The following is a 20,840-nucleotide window of genomic DNA, read 5'->3' as shown; positions in this document are numbered from 1 at the left end:
CGGCCAGAGATGGTTGTTCTGGGTACTGATTTCTCAGGATCTATGCACCCAAATTGCGTGAAAATGTAATCATATGTCAGTTCTAGTATAATATATTTGTCCAATGAATACCCGTTTATCATCTGCATTTCCTCTTGGTGTAGCAATTTTAATGGCCAGTAGTGTATAAGTAAAAAGTCTGGGGTAAAGGAAGCAAGCCACCGTACAGCATAGCTGACACCTTGACAACTCAGGGGGGTCAGGATATAAGGTCTATGCTAACATTAATTTTGCAAGAAGAAAAAGAGTATAAGGAGAAATTAAGAAAAGTGCGAAAAGAATACAATGAAGAATTAAGAAAAACTCAAAATAAAATAGATAAGGTGTTAATCGAAGTCAATGTAGGAGTAGCTCAAATTAACGGTACAAATCATGAATCTAAAAGTGAGGAATGTAGTAAGGAAACAGATTATGAAACAAAAGAACGGGGAAAAATTTACAAGTTTGTAAGACAGAAATGAATCGAAAGACTGGCCATGAAACCTAAAAGTTACTTAAGGATCTTAAGAATAAAAATGAGGTAATACAAACAATTAATGATAGTAGTAATTTAAGGCAAGAGCAAAGCAAAGCCATCACGAGTAATCGACAGAGTATCAAAAATATCTGGGAAATACTCAGTAGTAATACTTCACAGGCAACACAAGTGCGATTCAGGGCAAGCTGAGAGAAATAGAGCAGAAAGTACTTCCTGAGATCCAAGACAAAATAGAAAATAAAGTTAAAGAAAAAGTAGAAATTTGGTGTGAATAAGAAAGAAAGTAGTTATCACTATAAACGACGTAGGAAACCACGCTAATGCTGACAAACTCCACCACTTTGTGTAGTAAAGCCAGGCTGAAAAAGGAGGAGGGAGAGAAGTAACACCTTGTAAAAAAAACCTTGGTTCACCTGGCACGGGTGATATAACCTCGTGAGGGCCCCTTGCCAGGGATATGGTGAAGACCTCAACGGCAGCGAAGACGAAGATCATCGGCAAGGCGGAACTGGTGGAAGAGGCAACCTTGCTTTTTGGGATACTATAAAAGCTATCGTCCAAGGTTATTTGGACAAAGGGCACGACGGTTCCACAGGTTAGTGGCGGTACCCCTACAGCGTCTGTTCCATATGTTAGTGGCGGCTGATCTATAAATCTCAGAAGTGGAACTCTTGAGTTTAACAAGACTGAAATCTTAATTTCAGTCACAAATCCAGTCCAAATAAATCAACATGGATACAGCACCTTCAAAGACAAATTACCCCAGTGGGTCAAATCCCTCGGTTGAAAAACCCCAAGTGGTCTCTTCGAATTCTGGGGAGACCACAGAAGAGGGCGTGGAGGTAAATCGGAGTGCCTCGAAACCCCATAATAACAAAATCAAACCAAAATAGAGAATTTGGCTAATGACATTTAATGTAAATTTTCTCTTAAAAATGGGAAAACTAAAACACATCTTGGACAAACCCAGAGAACGTAAAATCAAAATTATTCCCTTTCAGTAATCACAATATACAGATGAAAATCGTTTTGATTCAGAAGGATAAAGGATTTACAAAGGAAAACATGGAAAACGAGCCATGGCAAATTGTCCACTATTTGGAACTCGATTTATAATAGATACATCAATACTTGGTTCAGTCACGACTTTAAAATCTTACTCAGGTCGGCGCTCCAAGATGACAATAAAATCAGCTAATAAGATATACACTTTAATCAACGGACATCACTAACAAAAACGAAGTAGAAAAGTAGAAGAATTCTGGAACCAATTAGATAATATTCTCCAAAAACTCCCTAATAATCATGTCAAAATCCCTATGGGCGATTTCAATGCACAAATTGGTAAAGAAAAGCAATATCGATATTGGGTATGTAAATGGTCAGAACATACACAAATACACAAACCAACCGGGATGGCATGTGTGGTGTCACCGCCAGACACCACGCTTGCTAGGTGGTAGCTTAAATCGGCCGCGGTCCATTTAGTACATGTCGGACCCGCGTGTCGCCACTGTGTGATCGCAGACCGAGCGCCACCACAAGGCAGGTCTCGAGATACGGAATAGCACTCGCCCCAGTTGTACGACGACTTTGCTAGCGACTACACTGACGAAGCCTTTCTCTCATTTGCCGAGAGACAGTTAGAATAGCCTTCAGCTAAGTCCATGGCTACGACCTAGCAAGGCGCCATTAGCCTTACATAGTTTGATAGTTATCGTATGAAATGTCTCAACAAGAAGAACGATGTATACAACAAGGATAACTAAAAGTTAAGGATTCGAGGAGCTGCATACTTTTCTTATTAGCTTTCACTACTTATCCTGTTCCAGAAGTCACGCCCGTCTGCGTTAGATAGCGTGCATAAAGGCCTCCAGTAGTGGAGCAATGGGGCTTCAAGCACCAGCGACGTCACAGCCTATCTCTGACGTCACAACAACGTAATGATGACGTCACAATGACGTAATGATGATGTCATAATGATGTAATTATGACATCACATTCTCAACCTATCTATGACGTCATAATGACGTAACTATGACGTCATAATGACGTCATGCTTATTTCCACATGTTTTGATACTGACCTTACATAATATGACATCTTTAGCTCACTGCAAAAATTTTTTTATGAAGTTATGATATACTTGGTGGACTTTTGCCAACAGCATTGACCTTATTTCCACATGTTTTGATACTGACCTTACATAATATGACGTCTTTAGCTCACTGTGATAGTGTTGACAGTGCCACAACCTACATAGCTATATTTTGTTAAGTCACGATGATGGCATGGTGACGTACTTGATGGCACTGACCTTACGTAAAATTCACACACACACACACACACACACACACACACACACACACACACACACACACACACACTGAAGTGACATTGAATTTTTTCATATATTCTGCACGTATAAAGAACATCAGACATGTGTAAATGACATCACTTTTCTCTAATTACACAACTCAATATGACACAACGTGCCATTGCTAATGAGCTCCATCGTAGTGCTCGAAAAGTGTATCCTAGGCGAGCAGTTATTACCAAAGGACTTGATGACTTGCATCAAGCTGATTTAGTGGAAATGAGTGCATATTCTAAATACAATTCAGGTTACAAGTATATACTAACACTGATTGATGTGTACTCGAAATATGCTTGGGCAGTTGCTTTAAAGACCAAGTCTGGAGATGAAGTTACAAAAGCTATTAAGAAATTGTACAAACACAGTGAGAGAGTACCCGCATTTTTACAAACAGATTTTGGAAAAGAATTCTATAATTCAAAATTTAAAATGTTAATGCTGCAACTTAACATCCATCATTATTCTACTTATTCCAATCTGAAGGCTTCAGTTGTTGAACGTTTCAACAGAACATTAAAAGGACTAATGTTTAAAGAATTTATAGCTACAGGCTCTTACAGGTGGATTAACATTCTACCACATTTAATTGATAAATATAATAGAACAAAGCATTCCACAATTAAGATGCGACCTTGCGATGTTAATGATAATCACCTTTTATCCACAGTATATAATAAAATACGTACCATAGACAAATCGAAGCAGAAATTTAAAGTAGGAGAGTTCGTAAGAATCAGTAAAAACAAAGCCATTTTTGATAAAGGATACACACCAAATTGGTCTACAGAAATATTTAAGATAATTGGAGTCCAAGAAACAAATCCTAGGACATACACTCTGCAAGATTTTGAACTAAATAATATTGCTGGTGCGTTTTATGGTCATGAATTACAAAAAACAAAATACCCCAATACTTATCTAGTAGAGAAAGTATTGTACAGGAAAGGAAATAAAGCATTTGTGAAATGGTTAGGTTTTGATAGAAAACATAACAGTTGGATTACAGTAACATAACATGTAATTTTATTATATAAAATTACAGTTTTTTTAAAGAATTATATAAAATTACAGTTATGTTTTAAAGATATACTAAACGAACAACTGCTTCTTCAAGTTCTTAATAGTTATACCACAGATGCACACCATCAAACAACACATCAGGAATTTTTAAAGCATTTACAAAAAAGGTCTGAATACTAGGAAATGAAAATAAGCTTCACAGTTTTCACAGGATTCACAATTGTCTATCAGTTCACACTTGCCTGTTTTAGTATGGGTCCATCACACTCTTTACACCACACTGTTTGGCATCATTTTTTAAGTAGTACTCTTTGTACCACTTCACCAGCAGATTTGTGTTCAATTTCGCAGTTACTGGTTGGTACCTGCCAATACCATTCAGCATACGTAGAGCATGTAGTGAAGGGCAGCCTTTCTCCTCCGCATTAGTTATTAGGCAGTCAGGTAAGAACTCTCTTACCCATTTCACTTTTTCAGTACCTTTAACAAGTACAATGCAGTTTGTTGGTACCACTGATTTGATGGAGTTTAATGCACTATCTAGCGAGACTCCAACTGAATTAATGTTGTAGTGGTGATGGTTCTCTGCCAACCATTTTGCTGATTCGATATCAAGTTCATAATGCGGTGTTGTACATTGAAGAATGTAGCTTCCAGAGGCAAACACTGTTCCATCATCGCACAGCATTTGGAATGCTAAGTCCTTAGGAACAAATTCATTCGCACATGTCTTGAAGCCTTGACAGTCAAAGATTACAGTATACATCTTGAAAGAAGTTTACACACACACACACACACACACACACACACACACACACCAGAATGGTGAAGAGTGAACTGACTAATATGCTTCACAAATTTGTGGTATAAATACATTTTAGTTTGGTTGAGGAGATAATTTACAGATAAATAAATATAACGCCTTTAGCTCATTGCAATGTCGTAAATAGCTTCCACTTTATTCCCTCTTCCAAGGGCTGGCTATATAATAAAGAGCTGAGTATTTTTAAGCAGTGTGTTGACCCTATTGTCAACCTTTTGCATACGCTAAACATTTCGTTAGGCAACAGACTGATACCACTTATCGATTAATTATGAGTTGCTGGTTGGAACTAAGACCACCAGCTCGCTGACCTATGAATAACCTTTTTCAAAGGGTGTTTCCTCACGGAGTTAACAAATCATTAGTTTTATTGACCTATGTAGATAACCCTATGCTTGTGGTAAACATTTCGTCAGCCAAGAGACCAGTATTGCATATCGTTTATTTAGCAGATACTGGGTGTAATTAAGACTACTAGCTCGCTGACCTATGGATAACCCTTTGCATGTGATAAAATTTCATCAGCCAGCAGGCTGAGGTCACAGTTCAAGATGCTGACCTGATGGATAATCTGTAAACATTTCGTTAGCCAACTGGCCGGTATCAAATCGATTAATTAGCAGGCTTTCTGTTATAATTAAGGCTGCTAGACTGTTGACCTATGGATAACCCTGTGCATGTGGTAAAATTTTATCAGACAGACCAGAATCGCATATCGTTTAATTAGCAGACACTGGGAGTAATTAAGACTACTAGCTCGCTGACCTATGGATAACCCTTTGCATAGGGTAAAATTTCATCAGCCAGCAAGCTTACATCACAATTCAAGCTGTTGACCTGATGGATAATCTGTAAACATTTCGTTTGCCAACTGGTTGGTATCACATCGATTAATTAGCTGGCTTTCAGTTATAATTAAGACTGCTAGACTGTTGACCTATGGATAACCCTCTGCGTGGGACACAAATTTCATCAGCCTGCATGCTGATGTCACATTTCAGCACATTGACCTAATGGATAACCTTTTAGTTTTGTAGAAGCTGCAAAGCATTACATCTTCTAACCTTCTGGATAACCTTTTAAGTCAAAAAAGTGGAACTTTAGAGATATCCTGGTGGAGTGTGTATATAAGCTCATTCACAGATCAGAGAAGTTAGAGTTCTACAAGTCAATAGCTGTGTTATTGATCTTGCTTCAAAGACCTACCAAAATGTAAGTATATGTATTGCTTTAAGCATAGTTAAGCATCAACATAAACATGAAATAGTTTATATTATATCTTAAGATAGGAATCCTTCATTGCAGAACCTTAATGCTCTTGGCAGTGGGGCTAGCATACAGAAGGCAACAACGAGGTTGTCAACATTACCTATAAATGAGAAGTTCATAATACTACGAGCAAAAAGGGTTACTACACCCTTTGGTCCAGCGGTGCTTGTGGAATTAGAAAGCACAAAAGTCTTTCTTCCTACTCGGTTTTCTAAGATGAGCGATGAAGATTTGGAGTACCTCAACAGTGGAAAAGTTCATTTAACATATACTGGAAGAGTTGAGGAAAATAATATGGACACAGTTAGTTTTTGTGTAGACTAAGAAGAGTGTTTATAGTGTGTTTTATAGTGTGTCTTGTAGAGTGTTTTATAGTGTGACTAATTACTTTGCGTTTAGAAAGAAGAAAAATGTCTTTAGAATTTAATAAAGTATGTGCACATGGGAATGTGAAGGTTGTAGATGTCAACAGTTTTGTGGATGATGGGTGTGATAGAAAACTTAAAGATGAGGATACACTCAACTTCAGATTTAGATTACACAGTGTCAGTAACAATTTTTTAGAATATAAAAGGCTTCTGGAAGAAGTAATTTTGAAAGAAATAAATGACAAGTTCTGTAAAGGTGAGCATTACTTAGCTTATCTGAGATACAGCAAACTCCAGTGTACTTATGAGACTGAACTTTTCGTATTCAATCCAAAAGAACTTGGAGTACACTACTTCAAAGAATTGTTATATATATTACAGACATCTTCGATATCAGATTCTGTGTTCTGTAGATATGACCAATGTGAAGCAGAGTATCATTTGAAAACAGATTTCTCAGAGAAATCAAGTGTGTATATTCAAATTGTAAGCAATTACTTCTCGGTACAGATAGACTGTACAAACTGTGGGGGCATGGCTACTAGTGCTCTACCGCAAAAGCGAAGAAGTGAGCAAGCAGATGTAGAATTAGAATGGACTGATAGACAATCAGCATTCCGAAAACGTATTTGTACTGGTGAAATATATAATCATAACATTCAAGACCCACGACTTTTTTTGGAAAGGTGTTTTCCATTGTTTAAAACAAATGTTGAAACAAAACATCAGGCTTTGAAAATCAATTGTTCTCTTTTGTGCATATTCCTCTCACCAATATCTGCTGAGGAAAAGGAAATTTATATTTCTTCTAAAAATAAAGAGTTTTTTATTTCTGATGATATATATGCATGGTACACAGAACATGTTGTGGAGGCAATCATGAAAAAATTTGATTCATTTCAAGAGAGAGATTCAGGTTTAGCATTAAAGGAAATTGTAAAGCTTTGTGTAAATCTTAATGTAAATAAAGGCTTTCGAGTTGGGGGGAATCATGAATTGCCTGATGTAATTAGAGACAAGAGAGCAGTAGTTAGCATACATAGCAGTGATAATGAATGTTTTAAATGGGCAGTGTTATGTGCTTTGTATCCAGTGAAACAGAATAAATATAAGTTGTCTAATTATAAAAAATTTGAAAATGAACTTAATTTTACTGGAATTCCATTTCCATAGTGGAGCAATGGGGCTTCAAGCACCAGCGACGTCACAGCCTATCTCTGACGTCACAACAACGTAATGATGACGTCACAATGACGTAATGATGATGTCATAATGATGTAATTATGACATCACATTCTCAACCTATCTATGACGTCATAATGACGTAACTATGACGTCATAATGACGTCATGCTTATTTCCGCATGTATTGATACTGACCTTACATAATATGACATCTTTAGCTCAATGCAAAAATTTTTTTTATGAAGTTATGATATACTTGGTGGACTTTTGCCAACAGCGTTGACCTTATTTCCACATGTTTTGATACTGACCTTACATAATATGACGTCTTTAGCTCACTGTGATAGTGTTGACAGTGCCACAACCTACATAGCTATATTTTGTTAAGTCATGATGATGGGATGGTGATGTACTTGATGGCACTGACCTTATGTAAAATTCACACACACACACACACACACACACACACACACACACACACACACACACACACACACACACACACAAGGTGTGCAATAAAAACAAGCTTATATGTTTATTCAGATATCATTTAATGTAAAAAAAATAATTTTATTACAAAATGTTATTAATTTATTTTACACTTTTACTTAAATCTACTACATCATCTGCCAGATCAGTTTTATTTTTCAACCATAAATACATGCAACCAGGGAACCAGCGATAGTGTTCACCCCATGGATCATCGCCATCAACCCAATCATGCAGTGTGCCACCACAGTAGAAGCAGGTAGTGTGATCAGCAGTACCAGAGTAGAAGAAACCTGCTTCAGCCAGTTCTTCAGCCTTTACTGGGATATACGAGGGCCAATCATGGAAGGACTGTTGACGTACTTGTTGACAGCAATACTGAGGCCATACTGGTTGTGCTGTATGCATCAAAGAGTGTTTTTTAACTGTACAACAAGGACAACATGTGTTGATACCACCAAGATGGTATGATGCAGGACATATATGTCTCAGAAATGGTATGTCATCAAATTGCCAGTTACTCTCTTCAATGTTACAATACATACATTTTACAGTATCATCGTTACTGTTGTGATTTGGTCTATAGAAGCCCATCTCTGCTAGGTCTTCTGGCTTCAAAAAGTCTATGGGCCAGTTACCATTCTCAAAAGTCTTTAGACGCTCAGCAAATGTAGGGTACATTGTGTGGCCTGCTTACAATTCTTAGTGCACATGTGTTATGTGGTCACTGACTCGTTATTTGCTCTTTATATATTCTAATGATTAGATAACCAACTCTTACATAATTATTCCAGCTTCTCGTAATTCTTCTTCAATAGAAATAATCTCATTGTCATGTGATGAATTACCTGCTGCTTTTGACCCATGCAAAAAGAAAAGACGTTCAACAAGTTCATTTGGGTCATCCCAGTACACATAATCAGGAGGTAAATTGCTGCAATATGTCTTCCACTGTTTTACTTCTGGAACATTACCTTCTGTTTCTTTCTCATCTACAGTAATTCCTTTACCACTATGAATACTAGGTTCACTTTCCAAAGTTTCCTCACTTAGCTGACGATGTGCTTTTAGTAAATTTGCTCGAGATGATTTTCGAACTTCGCTTACATCAGACTGATTTAAATGAAGTATGCGTAGTATGATTGTTTTATATTTTATACTGTTATTAATATTAACTGGTTTATGAGCAGAATAACCTTTCTTATGGGCATTGGTAGCTTTTAAAATTTTTGCATACGTAAGAAGATCAGATTTTGTATAGCGTCTAGCTAAAGGTTTTTTTCTAAGAAGTAGATTATATAATCCTTTTGAACCATTGTATGTTACATCATTAATGATTATATCCGCTCCATCAATTACCGCTTTTTCATTCCCTATCATCCACCCATTACGGAGATCATATCTCATACCATACACTTCATCACGTTCTTTAGGAGGAATTTGCCTTAATATTGATGATACTAATGTCTCATCAGGTGAAGTGAGAATATCTGGTTTCTCATCATCTTCCACTTTTTCCTCTTGATCATATGATATAACATCGGGTGAAATAAGATTTTCTGGTTTCACTCCCTCTTTATAATGAGATGCTGTAAATGTAGGATATGAAAGTTTTTCTCTTTTACTAATAGAAACAAGTTCTCTCAGAGGATCAGAAACTGGCTTCAATTCTTCCTCCAATTGTATTTTTCTTTTAATCTCTTTTTCCTTAAGGGATAGAGGTTGTAACATACATTCAATATCACCATAAATAACAAATGGTACCTTTTCCTTATTGCAGTAGTTTTGAAATTGTATAGTTTTAGTTTCTTTACTTGGCATTACTGTTCTCACAGCCTGAAATTTAATACAATCTTCCAAATGCACCTTCAGTTTATCCTCTGTGTAAAAGTAACACAAACATCTTTCACAGAAGTGAATCGATTGTTTATGGCTTGTTAGTGAAGATCTCATCAAACGAGATAGATTGGTTATGCAGTAGAAGTGATAAATATTAGAAAAATCAGTTTGAAGTACTAATAGATTTGCATGCCTATTATATCTTTGTTTGCTTATATGTATAGGTACAAAATTAAACTCTTTATTTTGAGTAATATTTTTCCTTGCAACCATCCAATCACCATTATCATACTGAATTCCATAGACATTAACTGATATACCTGGATTCTGCCTCTCGAATTGAGTAAGATATTTAAACTCCATTGGAAATGGAATTCCAGTAAAATTAAGTTCATTTTCAAATTTTTTATAATTAGACAACTTATATTTATTCTGTTTCACTGGATACAAAGCACATAACACTGCCCATTTAAAACATTCATTATCACTGCTATGTATGCTAACTACTGCTCTCTTGTCTCTAATTACATCAGGCAATTCATGATTCCCCCCAACTCGAAAGCCTTTATTTACATTAAGATTTACACAAAGCTTTACAATTTCCTTTAATGCTAAACCTGAATCTCTCTCTTGAAATGAATCAAATTTTTTCATGATTGCCTCCACAACATGTTCTGTGTACCATGCATATATATCATCAGAAATAAAAAACTCTTTATTTTTAGAAGAAATATAAATTTCCTTTTCCTCAGCAGATATTGGTGAGAGGAATATGCACAAAAGAGAACAATTGATTTTCAAAGCCTGATGTTTTGTTTCAACATTTGTTTTAAACAATGGAAAACACCTTTCCAAAAAAAGTCGTGGGTCTTGAATGTTATGATTATATATTTCACCAGTACAAATACGTTTTCGGAATGCTGATTGTCTATCAGTCCATTCTAATTCTACATCTGCTTGCTCACTTCTTCGCTTTTGCGGTAGAGCACTAGTAGCCATGCCCCCACAGTTTGTACAGTCTATCTGTACCGAGAAGTAATTGCTTACAATTTGAATATACACACTTGATTTCTCTGTTTGAGAAATCTGTTTTCAAATGATACTCTGCTTCACATTGGTCATATCTACAGAACACAGAATCTGATATCGAAGATGTCTGTAATATATATAACAATTCTTTGAAGTAGTGTACTCCAAGTTCTTTTGGATTGAATACGAAAAGTTCAGTCTCATAAGTACACTGGAGTTTGCTGTATCTCAGATAAGCTAAGTAATGCTCACCTTTACAGAACTTGTCATTTATTTCTTTCAAAATTACTTCTTCCAGAAGCCTTTTATATTCTAAAAAATTGTTACTGACACTGTGTAATCTAAATCTGAAGTTGAGTGTATCCTCATCTTTAAGTTTTCTATCACACCCATCATCCACAAAACTGTTGACATCTACAACCTTCACATTCCCATGTGCACATACTTTATTAAATTCTAAAGACATTTTTCTTCTTTCTAAACGCAAAGTAATTAGTCACACTATAAAACACTCTACAAGACACACTATAAAACACACTATAAACACTCTTCTTAGTCTACACAAAAACTAACTGTGTCCATATTATTTTCCTCAACTCTTCCAGTATATGTTAAATGAACTTTTCCACTGTTGAGGTACTCCAAATCTTCATCGCTCATCTTAGAAAACCGAGTAGGAAGAAAGACTTTTGTGCTTTCTAATTCCACAAGCACCGCTGGACCAAAGGGTGTAGTAACCCTTTTTGCTCGTAGTATTATGAACTTCTCATTTATAGGTAATGTTGACAACCTCGTTGTTGCCTTCTGTATGCTAGCCCCACTGCCAAGAGCATTAAGGTTCTGCAATGAAGGATTCCTATCTTAAGATATAATATAAACTATTTCATGTTTATGTTGATGCTTAACTATGCTTAAAGCAATACATATACTTACATTTTGGTAGGTCTTTGAAGCAAGATCAATAACACAGCTATTGACTTGTAGAACTCTAACTTCTCTGATCTGTGAATGAGCTTATATACACACTCCACCAGGATATCTCTAAAGTTCCACTTTTTTGACTTAAAAGGTTATCCAGAAGGTTAGAAGATGTAATGCTTTGCAGCTTCTACAAAACTAAAAGGTTATCCATTAGGTCAATGTGCTGAAATGTGACATCAGCATGCAGGCTGATGAAATTTGTGTCCCACGCAGAGGGTTATCCATAGGTCAACAGTCTAGCAGTCTTAATTATAACTGAAAGCCAGCTAATTAATCGATGTGATACCAACCAGTTGGCAAACGAAATGTTTACAGATTATCCATCAGGTCAACAGCTTGAATTGTGATGTAAGCTTGCTGGCTGATGAAATTTTACCCTATGCAAAGGGTTATCCATAGGTCAGCGAGCTAGTAGTCTTAATTACTCCCAGTGTCTGCTAATTAAACGATATGCGATTCTGGTCTGTCTGATAAAATTTTACCACATGCACAGGGTTATCCATAGGTCAACAGTCTAGCAGCCTTAATTATAACAGAAAGCCTGCTAATTAATCGATTTGATACCGGCCAGTTGGCTAACGAAATGTTTACAGATTATCCATCAGGTCAGCATCTTGAACTGTGACCTCAGCCTGCTGGCTGATGAAATTTTATCACATGCAAAGGGTTATCCATAGGTCAGCGAGCTAGTAGTCTTAATTACACCCAGTATCTGCTAAATAAACGATATGCAATACTGGTCTCTTGGCTGACGAAATGTTTACCACAAGCATAGGGTTATCTACATAGGTCAATAAAACTAATGATTTGTTAACTCCGTGAGGAAACACCCTTTGAAAAAGGTTATTCATAGGTCAGCGAGCTGGTGGTCTTAGTTCCAACCAGCAACTCATAATTAATCGATAAGTGGTATCAGTCTGTTGCCTAACGAAATGTTTAGCGTATGCAAAAGGTTGACAATAGGGTCAACACACTGCTTAAAAATACTCAGCTCTTTATTATATAGCCAGCCCTTGGAAGAGGGAATAAAGTGGAAGCTATTTACGACATTGCAATGAGCTAAAGGCGTTATATTTATTTATCTGTAAATTATCTCCTCAACCAAACTAAAATGTATTTATACCACAAATTTGTGAAGCATATTAGTCAGTTCACTCTTCACCATTCTGGTGTGTGTGTGTGTGTGTGTGTGTGTGTGTGTGTGTGTAAACTTCTTTCAAGATGTATACTGTAATCTTTGACTGTCAAGGCTTCAAGACATGTGCGAATGAATTTGTTCCTAAGGACTTAGCATTCCAAATGCTGTGCGATGATGGAACAGTGTTTGCCTCTGGAAGCTACATTCTTCAATGTACAACACCGCATTATGAACTTGATATCGAATCAGCAAAATGGTTGGCAGAGAACCATCACCACTACAACATTAATTCAGTTGGAGTCTCGCTAGATAGTGCATTAAACTCCATCAAATCAGTGGTACCAACAAACTGCATTGTACTTGTTAAAGGTACTGAAAAAGTGAAATGGGTAAGAGAGTTCTTACCTGACTGCCTAATAACTAATGCGGAGGAGAAAGGCTGCCCTTCACTACATGCTCTACGTATGCTGAATGGTATTGGCAGGTACCAACCAGTAACTGCGAAATTGAACACAAATCTGCTGGTGAAGTGGTACAAAGAGTACTACTTAAAAAATGATGCCAAACAGTGTGGTGTAAAGAGTGTGATGGACCCATACTAAAACAGGCAAGTGTGAACTGATAGACAATTGTGAATCCTGTGAAAACTGTGAAGCTTATTTTCATTTCCTAGTATTCAGACCTTTTTTGTAAATGCTTTAAAAATTCCTGATGTGTTGTTTGATGGTGTGCATCTGTGGTATAACTATTAAGAACTTGAAGAAGCAGTTGTTCGTTTAGTATATCTTTAAAACATAACTGTAATTTTATATAATTCTTTAAAAAAACTGTAATTTTATATAATAAAATTACATGTTATGTTACTGTAATCCAACTGTTATGTTTTCTATCAAAACCTAACCATTTCACAAATGCTTTATTTCCTTTCCTGTACAATACTTTCTCTACTAGATAAGTATTGGGGTATTTTGTTTTTTGTAATTCATGACCATAAAACGCACCAGCAATATTATTTAGTTCAAAATCTTGCAGAGTGTATGTCCTAGGATTTGTTTCTTGGACTCCAATTATCTTAAATATTTCTGTAGACCAATTTGGTGTGTATCCTTTATCAAAAATGGCTTTGTTTTTACTGATTCTTACGAACTCTCCTACTTTAAATTTCTGCTTCGATTTGTCTATGGTACGTATTTTATTATATACTGTGGATAAAAGGTGATTATCATTAACATCGCAAGGTCGCATCTTAATTGTGGAATGCTTTGTTCTATTATATTTATCAATTAAATGTGGTAGAATGTTAATCCACCTGTAAGAGCCTGTAGCTGTAAATTCTTTAAACATTAGTCCTTTTAATGTTCTGTTGAAACGTTCAACAACTGAAGCCTTCAGATTGGAATAAGTAGAATAATGATGGATGTTAAGTTGCAGCATTAACATTTTAAATTTTGAATTATAGAATTCTTTTCCAAAATCTGTTTGTAAAAATGCGGGTACTCTCTCACTGTGTTTGTACAATTTCTTAATAGCTTTTGTAACTTCATCTCCAGACTTGGTCTTTAAAGCAACTGCCCAAGCATATTTCGAGTACACATCAATCAGTGTTAGTATATACTTGTAACCTGAATTGTATTTAGAATATGCACTCATTTCCACTAAATCAGCTTGATGCAAGTCATCAAGTCCTTTGGTAATAACTGCTCGCCTAGGATACACTTTTCGAGCACTACGATGGAGCTCATTAGCAATGGCACGTTGTGTCATATTGAGTTGTGTAATTAGAGAAAAGTGATGTCATTTACACATGTCTGATGTTCTTTATACGTGCAGAATATATGAAAAAATTCAATGTCACTTCAGTGTGTGTGTGTGTGTGTGTGTGTGTGTGTGTGTGTGTGTGTGTGTGTGTGTGTGTGAATTTTACGTAAGGTCAGTGCCATCAAGTACGTCACCATGCCATCATCGTGACTTAACAAAATATAGCTATGTAGGTTGTGGCACTGTCAACACTATCACAGTGAGCTAAAGACGTCATATTATGTAAGGTCAGTATCAAAACATGTGGAAATAAGGTCAATGCTGTTGGCAAAAGTCCACCAAGTATATCATAGCTTCATAAAAAAAATTTTGCAGTGAGCTAAAGATGTCATATTATGTAAGGTCAGTATCAAAACATGTGGAAATAAGCATGACGTCATTATGACGTCATAGTTACGTCATTATGACGTCATAGATAGGTTGAGAATGTGATGTCATAATTACATCATTATGACATCATCATTACGTCATTGTGACGTCATCATTACGTTGTTGTGACGTCAGAGATAGGCTGTGACGTCGCTGGTGCTTGAAGCCCCATTGCTCCACTACTGCCTCCTCTATCTACAAGGTGTTGGCACATTTACCAACACATCAGCATGCGACTTATTGAAATCTGCAAACACCACGACCTATTTTTCAAATCGAAATTTTTCAAGAAAAGAGCCTCGAAAACAAAAACCTGGATCCCTCATAAATACAGTGGAAATCACGAAACTTGTGTATGACAGAACTCAAATTTTTCTGAAGGCTTTCTACAATTCAGTAATTTAGAAAAGTGTTTTGCAAGAATTTCACAGTTTTCGGGGTTGTTATAGGCTATTTCCCCCATGTTCATACAATTCCCGAAATTTCTACAGAGTATTCAAACAAAAATTAACAAGGTATTCTCCTCCATCACTCCAATTCAAAAATGAACATGGGTGAAATAGCCTATAACAACCACGAAAACTGTGAAATTCTTGCAAAACATTTTTCTAAATTACTGAATTGTGGAAAGCCTGCAGAAAAATTTGAGTTCTGTCATACACAAGTTTAGTGATTTCCACTGTATTTATGAGGGATCCAGGTTTTTGTTTTCGAGGCTGTTTTCTTGAAAAATTTCGATAACGGACTAGATCCAGATTCCGACCACTACCCAACAAAATTCTCCATAGATGTCATTCCAGAAAAAAGAAAATTCACTAAGAAATCTCCACACAGTAAATATGATGTACAAAAGATAAATGGCAAAATAAACACAAAATTTAAAACCACAAAATTGACATCAACTGTAAGCAAGACTTTTAAAAGCAGCTGAAACTGTAGCACCGCAAGCAAGAACACACAAACACCCATGGTGGGCAGATGAGTGTGACCAACTGGTAAATCTCAGACAACAGGCGTGGCAAAATTGGTAGTGCAACAAAAATCAAAAGACCCTGGAAGATCTCAAAGATACCAGGAAAACAGTCACAAAAGCAATACGAACAGTCCATAAAATACACGAAGACAAAAATTTGCAAGACATCGAAGATGATTCCAAGAAAAACAATTCCCGAAATTTCTACAGAGTATTCAAACAAAAATTAACAAGGTATTCTCCTCCATCACTCCAATTCAAAAATGAACATGGGGGAAATAGCCTATAACAACCCATAAAACTGTGAAATTCTTGCAAAACACTTTTCTAAATTACTGAATTGTGGAAAGCCTGCAGAAAAATTTGAGTTCAGTCATACACAACGAAACCCAGACTCAAAGCCACCAAGTTTACAGGAGATTAAAGAGATAGTTCAGTCATTGAAAAATAACAAAGCGTCAGGAGAAGACCAAATCATCGAAGAATTATGGAAAAATGCCGGAGAAAATCTTATTGCAAAACTCAAAGAAATTATAGATGAAATCTGGAAAACTGAAGAAATCCCCACAGATTGGGAGACAGCAGTCATACATTCTCTGTACAAAAAAAGAAGTAAAACAGACCACAACAACTATCGTGGAATCTATTTGTTGTCAATAACATGCAAAATTCTGTCTAAAGCCCCACTAAACCGAGCAGAAACTCAGCTGGATTCAGAAATAGGCGAACACCAAGGTGGATTCAGAAAAGGTCGATCATGCATAGAACAAATCTTTAACTTGAAAAACTCGTTGAAATATTTGCATAGTACTTCAAACAAAAGTTATGTCATCACGTTTGTCGACTTTAAAAAAGTATATGACAGTACAGACCGAGAATCCCTTTTTGAAGTGTTAGCAGGATTTGGACTAGATCAAAAGACAACAAACATCATAAAAGAAACATTCACTGAGACCAAATCCAAAGTAAAATTTATGGGCGAATTAAGTACAGAATTTGAAATAGGCACAGGAGTACGACAAGGGGATGGACAGTCCCCACTGCTCTTCAACTGTGCTCTGGTAAAAGTTGTTCGAGAATGGAGAACAGCAGGTGCACCAGCACAAAGCCTGGGACCAAAACGTAAGGGCATAGAATTAGACTGTTTAGCATTTGCTGAAGGCATGGCACTGATCGCCCAAGATATTACCGATACACAGAAACAGCTAGAATTATTACAAGAGCAGGCAGCAAAAATAGAATTACAATTTTCATTTGAAAAAACAAAATTTATGACTGACATCAAAGATGCACCTTCTGATTTCAAAATTGGTAATAACTACATCTCTCGAGAAAAAGAATTTAAATATATAGGTGAATGGACTGCAGAAAACTGTAATGAAAAGAAATCTCTCAGACTAAGAGTCCAGAAAATGGAGACGGCTTTTGAGTTAACAAGAAAAGTTTACAAGAAAAAGAGTCTCTCGTGAAACTACAAAATACGACAGTACACAACAGTAATTAAACCCGAAGCTCTCTACGCATGAGACATTAAATCTTCAACACAGAACACTAAAAGGGAAATTAGATGTGAAAGAACATTAAATAATGGGGAAAATCCTAGGACCGAGAACTAAAGAAGGTGCGCATTATCCAAAACTCAGTGCAGAAATATATAAAAATATCTCTAATGCGCATGAGTAGAATACAATTAATGGGGCATTTAGGAAGAATGGAGTCAGGCAGGCTAACGTACAAAATCCAGAGCAGAGAGCAGAAGTAATTGCGGACAGAAGGTTTGATGGTGGAAAAGTCATTATACCACAAATTTATAGCAGTAAGATATTAGTAGTTCCCGTACTGAAGTTGAATGGCGTCAAGATATCAATAAACATTCACACTTGTTGTCTAGGGGTAGCGTCTTTGTTTGATAATCAAAACGTCCTCTGTCCCGAGTTCTAAAACTGCTACCATTTAAATTATGATTAATAATTAGCATTGGCGGCTGAAGACTTACGTCATAAGAAGTCACCCTTGTTCTGCCAATGGCCTTGTCAAAGAGGGAGTAGGAGCGGACAGAGGTTCAGGGCACTCTCTTTTCTTGTGGTGGGAAATTGCCCATACAGGCGGAAGATTCAGTAATGGTCAACGGCATGAGGATGCAGAAGTCAGTGGAAACCATTGCATCAAAGACACACAATGTGTATTCACAGGACAGGTGACCTGTAATTGAAAAGTGTCATGATGGTCTCTGCACTGGCAAAAGGTTCCGGAATAGTCTCGCATTCGGATCTCCAGGAGGTGACTGCTAAAGGGAATGTGAAAAAACATGACCAACCAACAACTAGGTAACGTTCTACCAGCCAGGTTGTGGAATGTCAGAAGCTTGAACTTGGTAGGGAAGCTAGAAAGTCTGAAAAGTGTAGTGGAAATGCCCAATATAGATATAGTGGGAGTCAGTGAAGTGAAATGGAAAAAAGACAAGGACTTCTGGTCAGAGGAGTATAGGATGATACCAAAAGCAGCTGGAGTAGGATTCGTTACGAATAGAAAAGTAGGACAAAGAGTTATAGGGTTGTTCACATTAGAATCGCCAACAAACCAACGTCGACAACGATAGTTCAGGTACACACCCCGCCGTCGCAAGCTGAAGATGGAGAAAGTATAAGAGGATTCTGAAAGGGTAATACAGTACGTAAGGGGAGATGAAAGCCTAGTAGTGATAGGGGACTAGAATGCAGTTGTAGGGGAAGCAGTAGAAGGAAAGGTTTCAGAAAAATATAGGCTTAGGTCAAGGAATGAGAGAGGAGAAAGACTAATTGAGTTCTGTAATAAATTTTAGCTAGTAACAGCGAATACTCTATTCAAGAGGAGAATGGATACTTTGAAAAGGCCGTATATGCTCGTCTATGAAGGTCAGCCGAAAATACACAGTCATTACATGAACGACTACTGTAGAAGACTGCAGCCTGGTGAACATTTATTAGAGCTTGTGCATTCCACTGAAGGCAGTGGAAACAAATACGCACCTCGCGTGTACTGAAATCTTAATACAAATAATATCAGTGACACGTCATCTGTGGTAACATAGAGGAGGTATGAAGGAGAGAAATTTACGAGAGAAAGGGTTTATCAGACGCACGTATATAAATCTCCCTCTCTCTCTCTTTTTCCACTTGCCGTACCAAGAAGAATAATGATGTAGAATGTTAATAAAGTTAAGCTTTGTACATAATGTGACGGACAATAAGACACTTCAAATTGTTTGATTGTCAGTCACATTATATACAAGTTCTTTAACGGTGGTTGCGCGACCTATGAGGTTATTTGTCTTTAAGCACGCCATGGTACGTTCCAGTGATATGCAGTTAATTTTCCACAGTGGGTGTGGCAGATTTTAGACTGTAATTCAAGGAGGTTCACGTTTAGTGACAAGAACGATAAAATTTGTGGAAACTTTTGCTTTTAGCTCACTGAAATCAGATGCCTCTGACTTCTACAAAAATGCTGAGTGATGGTAAGGAAGTAGCAATTTTCGAGAAAGCGTTCGGTAGACAGAGAGACAATAGCTGAAATCATAGAGGGATCTGATGTTAAGGCAAAATTAGGAAACATAATTCGTGGAATTCCAACAAATACGTTATCCAAAGCGAAGTTTATACGAAAGTATCAAAGCCATTTTAAATTAGAACTGTCATTATACAAGAGGAAGATGTGTCTGTGTACTGTTTAACTGTATTTTAGAAAAAAATTGTTCAGAATTAATTTTTGGAGCTAAATATCAAAGACCGAACAATAATTCTGTGAAGGAAATTAAAGTAATCCACCTGGCTTTTGCACGCAATTGTGCAATACTTCCCAAAAATGTGACAGAAGCATTCACTGAAATAAACACTCTGAGATCAATAGCGAACAGGTCTCAGAACTTCAGCTGAAGAAACAAAATTCCTTTGCCAACACAAAAAGCAAGAAAATACATGAGAACAGAAATATGCGAAATAGAGCTATTTAGTAAATTTAACCATCTTCGAGAAATTATACATCAGAATGGACTATAAAAATTGGGAATATCTATAAGAGTTAATAAAATGGAAAGAGTATATCTACAGCAAGAAACGCACATCTTTAAATACAAAACTAAAACACTGTACCACAACGGTAAATCACTATGCTCATATGCCTATGTTTACTTGATGGTAAAATATAATCCAGAAAGAAGAGAGATATTTGGAAGATGGATTGTTAGAAAACTAATGGGTGCGATACAAAATACAGATGATTGAAAAATGAGATGTAATGAGCAGGTCTGTCAAAACACACACAAAATATCAAAATTATGTGTGAATTCCTTAGGGACGAAAGTGCTGAGGTCGTCGATCCCTAGGCTTACACACTAGTTAAACTAACTTAAACAAACTAATGCAAAGAACAACACACACACCCATGCCAGAGGGAGGATCTTGCTGAAATAATGTAGCACTGACAGGGCGGTATGACCCCCTGTCGGGACCTGATGGCCTCTCAGGAAGCTGTGTTGCGTCAGGCTCTGTAGCGTGCAAAAACAATATTAAGTGATGCATCGTATACAATTGATGTCTGGAAAAATTTCGAAGCTCCAGACTGGAAACAGAAATTTAGTCCAGTCCAAACAAAATTGTTGTATTCTT

General features: G+C 36.7%; 1 protein-coding gene across 1 annotated transcript; it reads right to left on the bottom strand.

The window, feature by feature from the left end:
* Positions 1–8,364: 8,364 nt before the first annotated feature.
* Positions 8,365–11,894, bottom strand: LOC124594697. The gene is made up of 3 exons (XM_047133064.1): positions 11,849–11,894; positions 9,407–11,755; positions 8,365–8,445 (listed from the first exon to the last, which is right to left on the bottom strand). The coding sequence occupies exons 2-3, from the start codon at positions 10,883–10,885 to the stop codon at positions 8,365–8,367; spliced, it is 1,560 nt and encodes a 519-aa protein (XP_046989020.1). The 5' UTR covers positions 10,886–11,755; positions 11,849–11,894.
* Positions 11,895–20,840: the final 8,946 nt, after the last annotated feature.

Source organism: Schistocerca americana, chromosome 2, assembly GCF_021461395.2.
Source record: "Schistocerca americana isolate TAMUIC-IGC-003095 chromosome 2, iqSchAmer2.1, whole genome shotgun sequence".
NCBI classification, from domain to species: Eukaryota; Metazoa; Arthropoda; class Insecta; order Orthoptera; family Acrididae; genus Schistocerca; species Schistocerca americana.
This window is presented reverse-complemented; position numbering and strand designations above follow the sequence as displayed.

Coding starts and splice junctions, on each gene's coding strand:
- LOC124594697 (XM_047133064.1), bottom strand. CDS start 10,885: ATGGCTACTAGTGCTCTACCGCAAAAGCGAAGAAGTGAGCAAGCAGAT. Junction 8,446..9,406: donor TGATAGGGAATGAAAAAGCG/GTAATTGATGGA, acceptor TGATGCATACAG/CACAACCAGTATGGCCTCAG.